The sequence below is a fragment of the Coptis chinensis genome, chromosome 8 (genome assembly GCF_015680905.1).
Source record: "Coptis chinensis isolate HL-2020 chromosome 8, ASM1568090v1, whole genome shotgun sequence".
NCBI lineage: Eukaryota > Viridiplantae > Streptophyta > Magnoliopsida > Ranunculales > Ranunculaceae > Coptis > Coptis chinensis.
In genome coordinates this window covers 63305039-63319230 of record NC_141463.1, presented here as the reverse complement: position 1 = coordinate 63319230, position 14192 = coordinate 63305039, and the positions used below count along the sequence as shown (strand labels likewise).

The following is a 14192-nucleotide window of genomic DNA, read 5'->3' as shown; positions in this document are numbered from 1 at the left end:
TGAGAATGCAAAGATCCTTGCTGGAGAAATTTTTATTAAAAGTTTAATAGTATACATTGTCTTGTATGGCCTGGGATACATTAAGGTACAATGAAAATCAAATTAAACAAGCGTCTACTCCCATGTTTCACCTGCTCGCTCTTCTAATAGCTTCTTAGGGTGGAGGGACATGGATAGCCAGCACAATAGCAAATTACTTGAAAAATTGTACAGTGGCAATGAGATATTCCATGAAATGGCTTAACTAATGAAACATCAACTAATTAAACAATGAGAAACCAATTGCCTCTGATACATACATATTAGATTCTATATTGAATCAGCATGAGAAAGTTTATACACTATTTCCTGAATAACTTGAGTACCTCTTAAGTATGATTGAGAAGTTTTACTAGATTCACCAAGCATAAGTGAAAAAGTGTCATGGTAAACTCCCAAATAAGCAATCAGCGGATCTGCACGCGACTTATCAATGACAAACCTCAACATCTTCGATTCTACTGTGAAGAACCGTAGAAGCCTTTGGTAGCCCACAGTTGTTCCACTTGTTACTGTCTGCCAGTGCCCTTTTTTAGTCAGAATGTCTAGGTGGAACTTGATTATGCGCTGCCCCTTATGAATTGGTTCTTGAACTTGCAGCACATTAAACAATGTTGCTTCTCCCATGTCCAGATATATCACCCAGTTCATCTGGTCCTCCTCAGGAGCCCAATATGTGTAAATACCTTTTTCAAGTACATTGGATGGAGCAAACCAAGAATTAGTAATGCCTCCACGAGTGCTACTTGCGGTAACAACAGCATTCCTGGCTAAGTTTGTGGAGAATATGGTTTCTCGGAGCTTCGTGAATTCCTGAAGAACTTGAACATCTTCATCAGATATAAGACCCGACGAATTAGGGGGAACATTTAATAGCAAGAGACAGTTTCTCCCCGCTGATTTGTAGTATATATCAAGCAGGATTATAGCAGACTTTGGGAGCTCAGAGGCATGCCAAAACCAGCCTGGCCTGATGGATACATCACACTCAGCAGGAACCCAATCATGCCCATGAGGATCTCCTTCACCTGAGTACCTATCAATCAGGTGAATTGTAAATAAAGATGCGGCGCTATCATTCTCAAAATGAATCAAACAAATTAGTCACAAATATTAATTTGGTGAACTCAAAATTACAAAGCCAGATGATAGTTCTGCAAAAATAGAGATGACAAAGCTATGGTTACAGCAACATATAAAGGTAGTGACGTTGAGATATCAAAGAGGTGAGTTTCCTGAACTAGCTGAGAATGGTTTCCGAATAAACTAAGGCACCTTGACTATAAGATGGAAACAACTGTTACTGCATTAATCTAATCTACTAGAGAAAATTTTGGTAAAATGTGAATCAGGGAAGGGTCCAATGTAGTCTTGATCCAGACCTATATAAGTTTATAGTGAGCTTAGGAAAACTGGATCTTTAAATCATAAACAGTGACACAGCGTAAAGATCCACATTCTGGGTGATATGCAACAGACAGATCAGGCAATCAATTCATGAACACTTACGAAGGATGACTCCTCCAAGAAGCTAGGTTCTCCCAAATTATAAATGGCATCAAGTTATCAGGTGAATATAAAGCAGAGAGAACAGAACTCACTTGGAATCAGTGTGTCCAATCAAGGAAGAACTTGAATTGAAAAGGGACCAGCAAGTTGAGCCAGCAAATCCAGTCTCGTCCCCGGCCCACCTCGTGTCAGGACCACCATCGGAAAATATAACAGCCCCCGGCTGAAGCTGATGAATGAGACTAAACCAACTATCAAAGAAATATTCCATGTCTTTCTCTCCTTCTCCTTTAGCACCATCTAACCATACCTCCTTGATATCCCCATATCTGATCCAATCTCAAAAGCATTAATATCCTTCAAAACACAAACAATCTCACCTCTAAGTCTGTAACTCAAGACTTCTAAGAAAATCATCACATAGCTCACATCCCAATTTTCTACACGAAATGTCTACCACATTCAATCACCTACTGTAACTATGAAATCAAGGTAAACTGACAATATAGCTTAAATTAATTAAACCAAATGAAAAAGGTGTAAAAACAGATCAAACTCATTGTTACCTAGTGAGCAATTCAGTCATCTGTCCCATATAGAACTCATTGTACTCCAATGTCTTCCCATAGCAAGTTTCATGCCGATCCCACGGCGAAAGGTAAAGCCCCAAACCAATACCAGCCTTCCTCGCCGCTGAAGCCAATTCAGCAACAATATCACCAGTACCATTTTTCCATGGACTAGACTTAACAGAATAATCAGTATAAAGAGAAGGCCAAAGGCAGAATCCATCATGATGCTTCGCAGTAAGAATTACGCGCGAGAAGCCGGCTTGTTTCGCAACCTGAACCCATTGATGGGCATCTAGTTTAGTGGGATTGAAGACAGAAGGATCAACATGACCAGTTCCCCATTCAGAGTTGGTGAAAGTATTGGTACCAAAGTGAAGGAAGAGAGCCATGTTACCAAGTTGCCATGAGAGCTGAGAAGCTGTAGGGAGTGGTAGAATGGGAAGAGGAGGAGGTTTAGGGAGTGTGGTTGATGTTGCGAGTGTGAAGGTGGTCAGCAAGAAGAGAAGAAAAGTGAGACAATCCTGGAAGATGAGTTGACAACAAGTGTTCATCTTTGTGAGTGTGGTTTGGAGAAGTATTTACAATGACATCTATATATATTTATATAGGTAGGGAGGGACTAAGGTAAGGAAGATAGCTCCATTGAATAGCTGGTGTGTGTACTGTGTAGTTCATAGTTGACAATGGGGTGTTGCCTCGCATTTTCTTACTATATTCCAGTTTTATCTTTTCTTTGCTTTGAAGAATAGTCTTCTTACATGATTAATAATGAGAATATCCCCATCGAGTGATGACCGGAACTGCTCAAGTTGTTCTACTGTAAAAAGTCACTGAGTTGCCTCGTCAGAGTGTTGCATTTGAACACAATATAAAAAAATTCGGGAAATACACAGTACTTAATAAAGCTGGAGGCAGAACAGAGATGTAAAAGGCCAATCCACAAGCGTTTTTAGCTGTTGTGGAAGGGATTTGAGCTTATTTTTGGTGTTTATCTTCACACAAGTGACAAGACTACCCAAAAACCACTAACTTCCTACAACAATCTCACGTGGTTTCATTTCAAAATGCTTTTGGGTACATAATATCGCCATGATTAATGTTTACAACATTTCTTTTCAGCCGTAAGAACCATGTTACAATTACTACTTGACAGTCAGCATCTTACAATAACAACAAAAACCTATACAAGCTTGTGTGAAAGGATCAACGGAGTCCAAAATAAGCCCGAGAAAAGAGGTCATAACAAGAGCCCCCATAGAGTATTTTGCTAGAGAATGAAAAGTTAAACAACAACATGAAGGCAAAACATGTCCATGTGGATGAATCAGTGCAACTAGTCCAGCTCTCACTCTACAACAAACATTCCTCCTGACATGTTGGTATCAGACTGTACACTGAGTGTCATTCCAGTCAGCTTCAGTCTCTTTTAAACAGCATTAATCTTTGAGCACGATCTATCTTTCAAGCACAAACACAGACAACAAAGGAAGAAAATTAGTGAGAATTTAATACTAGCACAAAAACATTGAACTTGATTGGAGAATTGGACAATGCTAAGTCGTGACTCGTGAATACGTGTTTACAGCAACATTATTATATTATTATTAAAGGTTTCACTGTCTACTGAAAAGAAAAAAACAAAGGAACACATATGTATGCGCCAATGAAATAAACCACACCACGCTCAAAAATTTAGTTGCAACAGTTACCTTGGTACAGAATGATTCCAAAGCAATTTTATCTGGCAACTCTGAGAATATTGTTCTGTATTGCACCTCTACTGACCGATTCCCTTATGGGGTCAATCATCCAATGGCCATCCACAACGAACTTTATCTGCATGCAACCAAAATTAAATAAAATAAGCAGAAATCTGCAGAACCATCTTTTGTTGCTTTCCTGTCACATAAAAGGATAAAAATATTTTCTAACATGAAGGTTAACGGAACAATAACAGATGGGGCAAATTTGCATTTGATTCCTCATAAATAGGCTTTAGTGACATGTGAAGAACTATAGATAGGCATCCTCAAATCAACACTTGTCGTCCGGTTTCCAAGCCCTCTCATCCAACAAGTATCGTCAAAATGACAGTCCAATAAACTCAGTTGTTAAATGTGTTCATAATGAAAACTTCAAAATATTCTTTGTTTTAGTCTTCCTATACAAGTTACAAGAACAAAATGTGGCTCGTGCTCCTACTGTTTTATAAATAACATGTCAGAAGTAAAATGCAAATCAACTTCTATTTTCTCAATTGTGTTTTTAGTTATGAGATTATTCATACTCAATTTAAAGTGATACCTCTTCAACACCTACACATGTCCTCTTCTTTTTGCCTTGTGCATGTGTGCCAATAGAAGTTATATATACTTTTGTAGGGTTTGATGATTCATGATTATACATTTCCCACTTTCCTTTTTGTGTGTGTGTGTGTGCATGCAGAGTGCTTGTTAGCAAAAGGATGATCACATGTGAAGGAGCAAACATCTAAAAACTGAAACTATCTTCTTCATAGTTGATGGAGATCTTTTTTTCAAATGACAATTTGCAAAGACAATCCAAACGCAAGCAATAAGTAGCTAAAAGGAATTATTTTGTCATGAGATGATTCTGGAGTAAAAAAATCAATCAGGTTGATGTATGTACCTCGTAAACTCCAGGGTAAAGCCACAATACTGTTGACCATAGTCTGGACTTTCTGCAAGAGTATTTAATAAGAATGAGTTCCAACATATCGACAAGCATTATCAGTATAAGAAATATATATTCAAATTAGTGTTCACTGGAATAGACTAGAGATATCATAAATCAGAGTATGAAGCATAAAAGAAGGGTTTTGTTAAGAAATAAGAAGCATAACGAAAGACCATGGTCACCGACACAAATTAAGAAATAAGAAATTCATTAGCAAATCTTAGGTCCTGCTGAAATTCGGTCTAGGAAGAGTGATTTGAAGATTCAGCTCAATATATGCAAATACCTCATTTCGATTGATAACCATCTCATGAGTTGCAAGTTCATATATGCTCAATCTAATGTTCCTATATTGTTAATGGTTCCCCAGCTGGTTTTTATAAGAGTTCTAAAGGGATCAGACAAGGAGATCCGATGTCCCCTCTTCTTTTTATCTTGGTTGTGGAAGTCTTAGGTAGGATGATTTCTGGAGCGAATTCCTTGGTGGTTCTTGAAGGCTTTCGTGTTGGGCATGACAGGGTTCGCATCTCTCACCTCCAGTTTGCTAATGATACTTTAGTTTTCTTGGGGACCTCAAGTGGATCAAGTTAGATGGTTGAGAAGCATCCTTTGTTGTTTTGAGGCTGTTTCGGGGCTGAAGGTGAACTTGTCTAAGAGTAAAATTTATGGTGTAGGCAATGTTTCTAGTCTCGGTGATTTAGCTACGGTTTTGGGGTGTCAAGTTGATTCATTCCCTTGTACTTACTTGGGGTTGCCTCGTAGGGCAAATTCACGGTCTAAATTCATTTGGGACCCGGTTATTGAAAGAGTTCAGAAGAAATTGGCAAGATGGAAGTGTAGATATTTATCAAAAGGGGGCGGTTAATCCTCATTAAAAGTACCTTGGCTAGTCTCCCTGTCTATTTTATGTCTCTTTTTTATCCCTTGTTGTTTGGTTTGTCTAGCTGCAAAGGTAAACCGATTACAGATTGCATGGTTAGAACTGTATATCGTGGAACCTAGGTCTTTGCAGAAATCTAAATGACCAGGAGATCGATGCTCTAGCTTCCCTTATGGCTAGGCTTGATGCACACAGATCTGTGATAAGAGAGTGTGGTACCCGAGCAAGAAAGGTATTTTCTCTATTAAATCTTTTTATTTCAGCATTCCTATTTGGTCAAATTTTCATAATCGTTGTGCTCATATTCCTTCTTTTCCTAGTCCAATCATATGGGGAACTAAATCCCCACCAAGAGTTCTTTCTCTCTTGGACTGCCTCCTTGGAGCGTATTATTACAATCCTACCATTGATAATCTTCGAAAGCATAAAAAAATTATTGTTAATTATTGTCAATTGTGTGGGAAAGATGGTGAATATGTAAATCATGTTTTGTTGGGGTGTCTTTTTTCTTGGAACATTTGGTCTACATTCCATTTAAAGTCTTATGCTTCTTGGGTGAGTCCTAGGCGAGTGGTGGATTTGTTGAAGGGTTGGGGTCATGGTCCTTTCACCTCTCCAGATAATCCTCTTGGAGCTTGTTACCATTTGCTATTCTGTAGGAAATTTGGATTGAGAGAAATCGTCGTCACTTTGAAGGTGTTTCCACATCTAAACAGGAGCTTATCATATCTATTAAGGTTTTATTGTTTCAGTGGTCTAAGATTTTTAAAGTGTTTAGGAGTTTTCATTTCGAGTATTTTGTGATAAAGTAGGATAGGCTTTTGTATTTCGATGTAGAATAATTTGTGGTTCTCGGGTCAGCCTCATGTGCCTATGTTTTTATTTTTATTTTGTTTCATTGTAATAATAGGCTTTCTCGGTCTACTTTCTTTTCACTTTTAATGAGATTTCAACTTTACCGAGCAAAATATATATAGATGGCTGAAGCTACACTGAACATTATTGGATTCCAAATTATATATATAAAGCTTCAGCCATCAGCAATTTTTCATGGTACCGAACTTTAAACAGTTGATTGTGTTTGTAGTTCAATGAGGAAAGTCATAGAGAAGTAGCTCATCTATACATAAAAGAAAAGTACGAGATACCAAGTAATAATTCGTGTGCTCACCTTTCATTTTATTGATGATATTCGTCTAATATGACCAAATTTAAACTTGCCATCTCTTATCTAATCTCATGGACAAGTGCACATTTTCATTGTGTTGCTACAAAGACACAGTTCCCAAATAGAAGCTTAAAGCTTCAATAAACGTATGAAGTAACATTGGCTCTCCTATGAGAGAACTGGACAAAAAGCTACTTCTATACCAATTAATACAACAATCCTAGAACAAGAAAAGGTGAAGTGATGCAAAACACATACCCTTATCACACAGACTGCAGAGACACTCAGATGCATGGGTATTGGGTACTAGTACTTGAGTTGGAGTGCAACGTGGATATGGGGAGTACCAGTGAAATTTTATAAAAGTAAAATTCTGAATCTCGGCTGATTTAAATATCTCACATGCAATCGATTCTACAATCAAAAAAAAATTACACAAATATTCCAGGCTTTAAATTGTCAAAAAGATGATGAGTTCAAATGTACACACTAGCCCAGTAGCCCCTTTGTGCTATTTCTTTTTATGGCGCATAGTCCATAGACCATGGAGTAATTACAAGATCGATTTTACCTATTTTCTTTCTCTACTTATCATCCAACTTCAATGGCATCTTTGCTTTTTGCAAGTTGCAAGAATGCCATGCTAAAACAAAAAATGGATCGCTAACAAAAATGGGGATCAAAATGCTATTTATTTTTTCTTTTCTTTATTCTTCTTCTGCAAAATGGGGATCAAAGCATCTTAGGGCTATCTTCACCAGCCAAGTAGAGCCACAAGAAATACATGGGTTAATCATCCCTAGGTCTTGTGAGTTCCAAACCATAAGCCTCCACATGCACAACTAGCCATTTGCTCATGTGCAAATAGCGTACAACATAATAACACATACAAATACCCAATTGCAATAGTGATTACACAATACACAAAACAATATAGAATACGGAGAGATGTATCAACGGGTAGATAACACTACAGAAAGATATGGAAACCGACAAAAGAAAATACAGAATCATAATTAGATACCTCAACTCAATTGGGCTTACAGACATAGGCAAAGGTTGACACTCCATTTCAATCCGATGATGCCATCCATTGAAGCTACCTGCTACTTCCACAGTTTCACCATGACCACAGTATTCTATCTGAACCTGGCACAACATAATATTATTATTAATTACACTCAGTACGGGAGTGTTTGAAACCAAAATTTGCAACTTCTAGAAGTTGTCTTTATTTTCCTGGATATTATACTAAAACCTAAGAGTTCTATTGGCTTTATTTCAGAGTTTCAACACAGTTCTCTATACTCAACCCTAGTTATTAGAAGTTCCAACTTATCACTAGAAACATGTAAAGTCGTAACTTCTGAAATTAGAGACAGATTTGAGTAGGGCTCAAGCTTATCAACTTGAACAGAAATTCAAAAGAACCGGAAAGTCCATTTCAAACACAGCCCAAGTATGCAAGTAGACTTTAGTTAAAACCGTAGGTACTCAGTTATTAGGAAAGCGAGTGAAGACATAAATTCCAGACATTTCACCTGTCTGAGCAAGAGAGGAAAAGATGTACCTCTTTTAGTCCAGAAAGGCTGTCCTCGACATCATGTAATTCTTCATCCTTTGCTGACATAATCTTTTGAGCTTTGCCAATTTCATCTTCTGTTTTCGCTTGCAGAGTGGTCAAAGCAAACTGAAGGCACAAACGAGGAGGGGGATGGGAATTATTGCAAATAACTATGAGCCCGAACAGAAATAAACTTGTACCGAATTACTAACCATACAAGCGGCAAATAAAATGAGTCATAAATCGACTGTGTGCCTAACACCCAATAAGCATGAGGCACAATTGAAGAGTTAAGCAGTTCTTATATTTTTTATATTCAAATAACTCTCAACAAAAATGGAAATGTAAAATCCATAAACTATATATAACTCATACATTGAATAGGTTGTATAGTCGCTAGAATTTTTTCTTTTTTCTTTTGTCTTGTCTTTTGTCTTGTGTTTGTGTGTGAATGTGTCTTTGTTCTGTGTTCATTAGGATCAAATTACATCTCTGACTCTATAGACCAGAAGTAGGAACTTGAATGACAGTTGGGATTCAAAAAAATATGTCCTAAATAGAAAAAGAATGTCACGTGAGTAAAATGATATTTAGCTGTTGAATAAGAGATGAAGAAGAAAGTCTGGAGAAGAAGAGAGAAAAGATTACATGGCCTTGATTAGTTCGGCCTTCTCTCGCACATCTACATATGAGAAAATAGTAGGGTTTACATAATAAAACATCCTTAAAAAAATCGTGTTGGGGGTTCCGCCCCCGAATCCCCAATGGACCGTCCACAAGCAAGCAATGTGGGGATGCCCTGGAAAATGTATGGAATTAGAATTACTAAGTATTTAGTAACTTAGTTTATTTAGTAATTAGAATTCTAGTAGGATTTATCTATTTTAGTAGTTGGTTTCTAATTAGGATTCTTTGGAGATTGTATAAATAAGAGTATAAGACCTTTGCTTTCACAACTTATTTGGCTGATTTAATGAGAATTTAGGAGTATTTTTCGGATTAAAAGTGTGTAGATTTTAGGGTTTACTAAAATCCCCTTTTTCCATCAAATTAGGGTTAGAATTAGCCTTAATTTATCAATGGTGTGTTGATTAAAGTTGCTTCCGCCTTTAATTCACATCAATGTCCCTTAGAACTCTAACAGTCTGCCCAACAGGCTTTTCTTCTGTTTTTTTTCCGTTTCTAGATACCAATAGCCCACAAGTAACCACAACAGATTGGAGTGCCAAGCAAAGAACGTGATGTGATGATGCAATGAGGGATTTAACTATTCAAGGAATGAAAAGCTTTACAATTCTAGAATATTATCTTTTTCAAAAAAAGAGGGCAGAACAATACCAGCTCAGATACCTTTTCTTTTTCAATCTGTTTCTTTAGATGACACAATTCCAGTTCCTTCTGATGCTAAAACAATAAACAATATGGTAAGCTTCACATCAATGATAGATCTCACATAAGCATAAATCCAAAAAAAATGAGAAAATATATGATGTTTATACCAGCATAGCTTTGAGACGAATGATTTCAGGTTCGTTGTCCCTCGCAGAATTCTAAACATAGAACAAAAGTTAATGTAAGAGACAAGTTTCAGATTCATAACAACAGTGCACATCGTAAATGGGATTTTTCTAATAAATAACTACCTGGTCATCCAAATCCTTCTGTGATTGGGCATTCTTAAACCCTTCAGGTGACAGAAAACCATCACTGCACATAGTTCAAAATCAGGATGCCCACTATAAAGTCAATTTAAAATCATTATGATGGAGTAAAATAAACTGAGGAAAGAACGAATTGCAATCAGCTGGTCCTTCTGCAGACTATGTTTTCTAGCAACCGAGGTCTCTTGGTGTATTTAAAGGACTCCTTGGTTGGTAATGTTTCATCCTAACAGGACCAAATTGAAAATCGGATCCTGTGACCAGCTGTTTAGTTTTCAAAAAAAAGAACAGCTAACAGAGAAGTACTGCGCCCCTATGTGCTATCAACAAACTTCAAGCTAAAATGTTTACTTCCTTAGAGGGACCTCTTCATTTCAAAAGACATCAAACCACAACAACAGCTTAGAGCTAGAATAGGATTTTAAAAATTGACACCTAACAGGAATAGAATATTATCTAAAAGTAGCTGCTCTTGATTCCCAAGTCGAGTTTTGAAAAGAATATAATCAGAAATCTGAAAACGAATCTGAAGAATGACACTAATCCAATCAAAGTTACTAAGGATTCTGAAACAGAAAGAAGAAAGCGGCTAGGTTCAACTGGACACAAAGTTCCATCTTCAGACTTCTACGTCTTTATGTAATTTTGAATGAAAAAACTAACCTCCGAGTCTCAAAAGGCGGAACTACGTTGGATGTCGAAGCACTTGCGTTCATTTTTGAAGTATCAATATTTCCAGCGGCCACATAATTTGAACTGTTTCCTCCAGAGGGAGCAGAATCTTTCTCTTCACCTATAACATTGGTACTTGATGTACCATGACCAATATCTGATTCATGATCTGCATCTTTAGAAAGCATCAAAGGGAAAAGATAAACCGCCATTAGTCCAAAAACATCCAGCAAGATGTGATAAACTTTTAAGATGCAAACTTATCACCGTTTTCTACCGGATCAATTGCCAGTTTACTTAAGAGAAAAGTTTTGATAGAAGCTCACATATATAAAAAAACACAATAGCAGTAATAACCCTGGATATCACCTTTCTCACCTTGGACTTTCATTTAACTTTAGTTAACTAATTAAAAAACACTAATAATTATAATAATTATTAGTTTTGATTATTTGTTGTATTCTTCTTAAGATGGCATGTGTAAGTGTGTAACTGGTGGGATACATGTCAAATTGTCATAAATGCACAAATTCCAAGTCTTATATAAGCTTAATCCCATGATACAAAGGAACAAGGTGTAGCAAGGCAGTGGAGAGTTTTGAAAACACTTTTACCGCCTTGTTGACGCCTCGGATGGTAAAGCAATGTCTTAGATCAAAGAGTATAAGACTAACTTATAAACATAAGCGCAATACAGAACCATTCTACAGATCCCTTTTCAACACAGTAACACAGTTGTATATAAAATAGAAGCCCACAAAATGTTAAATTTAGATGATTCAACAACAAACTATGTTCAGCAATATCCAACAGAAGTATCAAGATTTCAGTAATAAAGCATATTAACAATATGATCTTCTCAACTAGATTTTACTAAGCTCAATAAGCCAAGGATGATCTAAAATGCAAACTGTCTTTAGTATGGGAACCTTACACAAACTATCACCAAAGATAGCTTAAAGCCTTAAAGAGGTACTATGAAAATTAAAATGAAACTACAGAGAACTTGAGAAGTGAAAATGCTAGCTCATCCATATTGAAATGGCATTACAAATAGTATCAACGTAGGGTGGTCTCACACTCTCACTCTAAGGGACCAAATCCTATAAGCACATAGGTAACGAAACCCATAAATAACTCAGAAGAAGTACAAGCACATGTCAACCAAAGCTTTCAATATACCCTGCACTTAGCTGACAGTTGAACTCAACTATTTACGTAGAAATATAAATTTATGAAATGAAACTATATATTTAAGGACTTAATGCAGGTAGGGGTCAACCATAACCTCACATATATATTCGGGGGGAAAAAGAAAAAAAAAAAAAAAAAAAAATAGACAAAATAAACTTAAAGGTGGTCAACTTTGGTTCTAGGTTTCTCAAAGTACCTCTTAGGAAACTTGATTGCTTGAATATATACGGACCAACTACACTCTCCCTAGCAAGTATGGCATTTGTTATTAGTGTTGGTTATCATTCTCCTGCCAAGTTGGTGCCACACAACTTGTGACATCACACACCCAATGCAATCAGAAGAAAAAACACCGCTCAAGTGAAGAGATGCGCAAACAATTTTTAATGTCCACACGTAATGAAAAAGAAACATATACAAGCAAACACTGATGAAAGCTCTTAATTAGCCAAACTTACCTTTAACTATATCCAAGTCTCCATCCTTAACGAATTTTGATGCCTTTTCCAACAAGGATGAACTGGTCCCTGATTCGATAGCTCCGGAAGGTATTGCACCTGAGATGAGAGGTAGCACACCATTTTCACTAGAAAACGAACCGCCTGTTTCTGTTTCAGCCACCTCGCTTACTTCTTGTTCCTGACCTTTTACAAAGAAAAGCGTAACAAACTGTCAATAACATATAACATATCAAAGATGAAACATAAAAGTAACAACGAAACAAAAAACAGTTTATGATTTGCCAGAAGACGAAACTCCAACCTACAGAGTCATTTTCGTAACTGTTTCTAGCCTTCTGTTTATCAGCTGAACTCATCTCTGCAGTGGTGTCACCTTCAGCAGAGTTTGTAAGACGCTCTGTAATTAGCTTATACCCTCTTCTTCTCACAATGTGCGCAAGGTCCTTCCTATGTAAATTGAGAAGAAAAAAAAAGTCGAATGATTATACTGTGACTGGCTCTGATATACCCGCTCGTTTAGGAAAAGCAAAACAGAAGCAAAATAAGGCGTTTAGAGGTACCAAAATCTTTATTCAAGGGTGATAAAAATTCAACTAAAAGTCAGTTTCGATTTGAAACTTCAAATAATATAATTGGATTTGGAATCCATGGCATGGCCTTTGTCGTTGATTTCAAATACAATGTAACCACACTCTGATGTCTCAGTCAACTTATTACCAAGACTGGCCATCTGTATAGCCATTTAACCAAAATAGATACACTCAAACAACAACATATAGAAAGAAATAAAGAAAGAAAGGCACCTTCCGTGGTTAACAAGGTCATTAAAAGTAGGTACATAACCTTGTGGTAAACCAACCATAGAAACAAACTCCCTAATCTCATTACAAAGTTCAGCATTGCTCTTCACTGTCTTCCCTTTCTTAACCTCCACACTGCCCCTACATTTCAAGAAACACAATATATATATATATATATATTATTAAGACACACACCAAATACATGAACAAATTCCCCAGAGAAAGAAAAGAAGAACCTGGAAGAAGGCTTTGTAGAAGAAGCAGTAATGATGAGTTTCCGAGGTGGAAATGTCCACTGTGAGTGTTGGGTTTGTAGTAGTGGTGGTTGATGTTGATGTTGATGTTGTTGTTGTTGTTGTTGTTGTGAGAAGAAGAAAGTTGGTGGTAAGTGAGAAAGAACATCCATTAAAGATTTTATAAAGTGAAAGCCAGAGAGAGAGAGAGTGTGTGTGTGTGCAGCTATGAATGAAATGAGGAAGAAGAATCGAGAATGGAGAATGGAGAATGGAGAAATGAAGTCGTATTTTTTATTTTTTATTTTTTGGTTTAAGTGAAATATTGTATTATCATTTTCGTTTTTCCACAACGGCAATGGCTCGTCTCAAAACTCAAAAGTAGAAAAAAGGAACATACACAACTAAAAAACATACCAAATCAACGGTCACAACCACATAGTAGAATAACCACACAGTAGAATTTCACTGTAGAAATTGACGGTTTTACCCCTCCATAACATATGTTATTAATAATAATTTAGGGGTATAATTGAAAAACAAACGGAGTCATCTTTATCTTTATATATATATATATATATATATATATATATATATATATATATATATATATATATATATATCAGTGCCTTTTCAAAGCTGAGGAGATTGAGAGGAGATTGAGAGGAGAGATTGAGAGGGAGAGGGATGAATAGGAGAAGGCTCTTCACATAAGAACAAATCTTTAAAAGTTACCTAGGGT

The 14192-nt window shown here is 36.6% G+C and overlaps 2 protein-coding genes across 10 annotated transcripts; both read right to left on the bottom strand.

Moving 5' to 3' along the window:
- Positions 1-226: 226 nt before the first annotated feature.
- Positions 227-2867, bottom strand: FUC1 (alpha-L-fucosidase 1). Its single transcript, XM_086575332.1, has 3 exons — positions 2115-2867; positions 1641-1877; positions 227-1075 (listed from the first exon to the last, which is right to left on the bottom strand). The coding sequence occupies exons 1-3, from the start codon at positions 2669-2671 to the stop codon at positions 310-312; spliced, it is 1560 nt and encodes a 519-aa protein (XP_086431458.1). The 5' UTR covers positions 2672-2867; the 3' UTR covers positions 227-309.
- A 283-nt stretch (positions 2868-3150) lies between these two features.
- On the bottom strand, positions 3151-13865 carry LOC147482363 (5'-AMP-activated protein kinase-like protein). 9 transcript variants are annotated; one of them, XM_086575326.1, is made up of 13 exons: positions 13454-13865; positions 13221-13358; positions 12719-12864; positions 12415-12600; positions 10754-10937; positions 10073-10136; positions 9929-9979; positions 9780-9833; positions 8436-8555; positions 7890-8014; positions 4770-4821; positions 3830-3956; positions 3151-3578 (listed from the first exon to the last, which is right to left on the bottom strand). In XM_086575326.1, exons 1-12 carry the CDS (start codon positions 13621-13623, stop codon positions 3858-3860), a joined length of 1389 nt encoding a protein of 462 aa, XP_086431452.1. In that variant the 5' UTR covers positions 13624-13865; the 3' UTR covers positions 3151-3578; positions 3830-3857. The 9 variants fall into 9 exon arrangements, with proteins under 9 accessions (XP_086431452.1, XP_086431455.1, XP_086431457.1 ...); XM_086575329.1 differs by having other exon boundaries at positions 9768-9833; positions 12740-12864; positions 13454-13814; XM_086575331.1 differs by having other exon boundaries at positions 9768-9833; positions 13454-13770.
- Between the last annotated feature and the right edge of the window lie 327 nt (positions 13866-14192).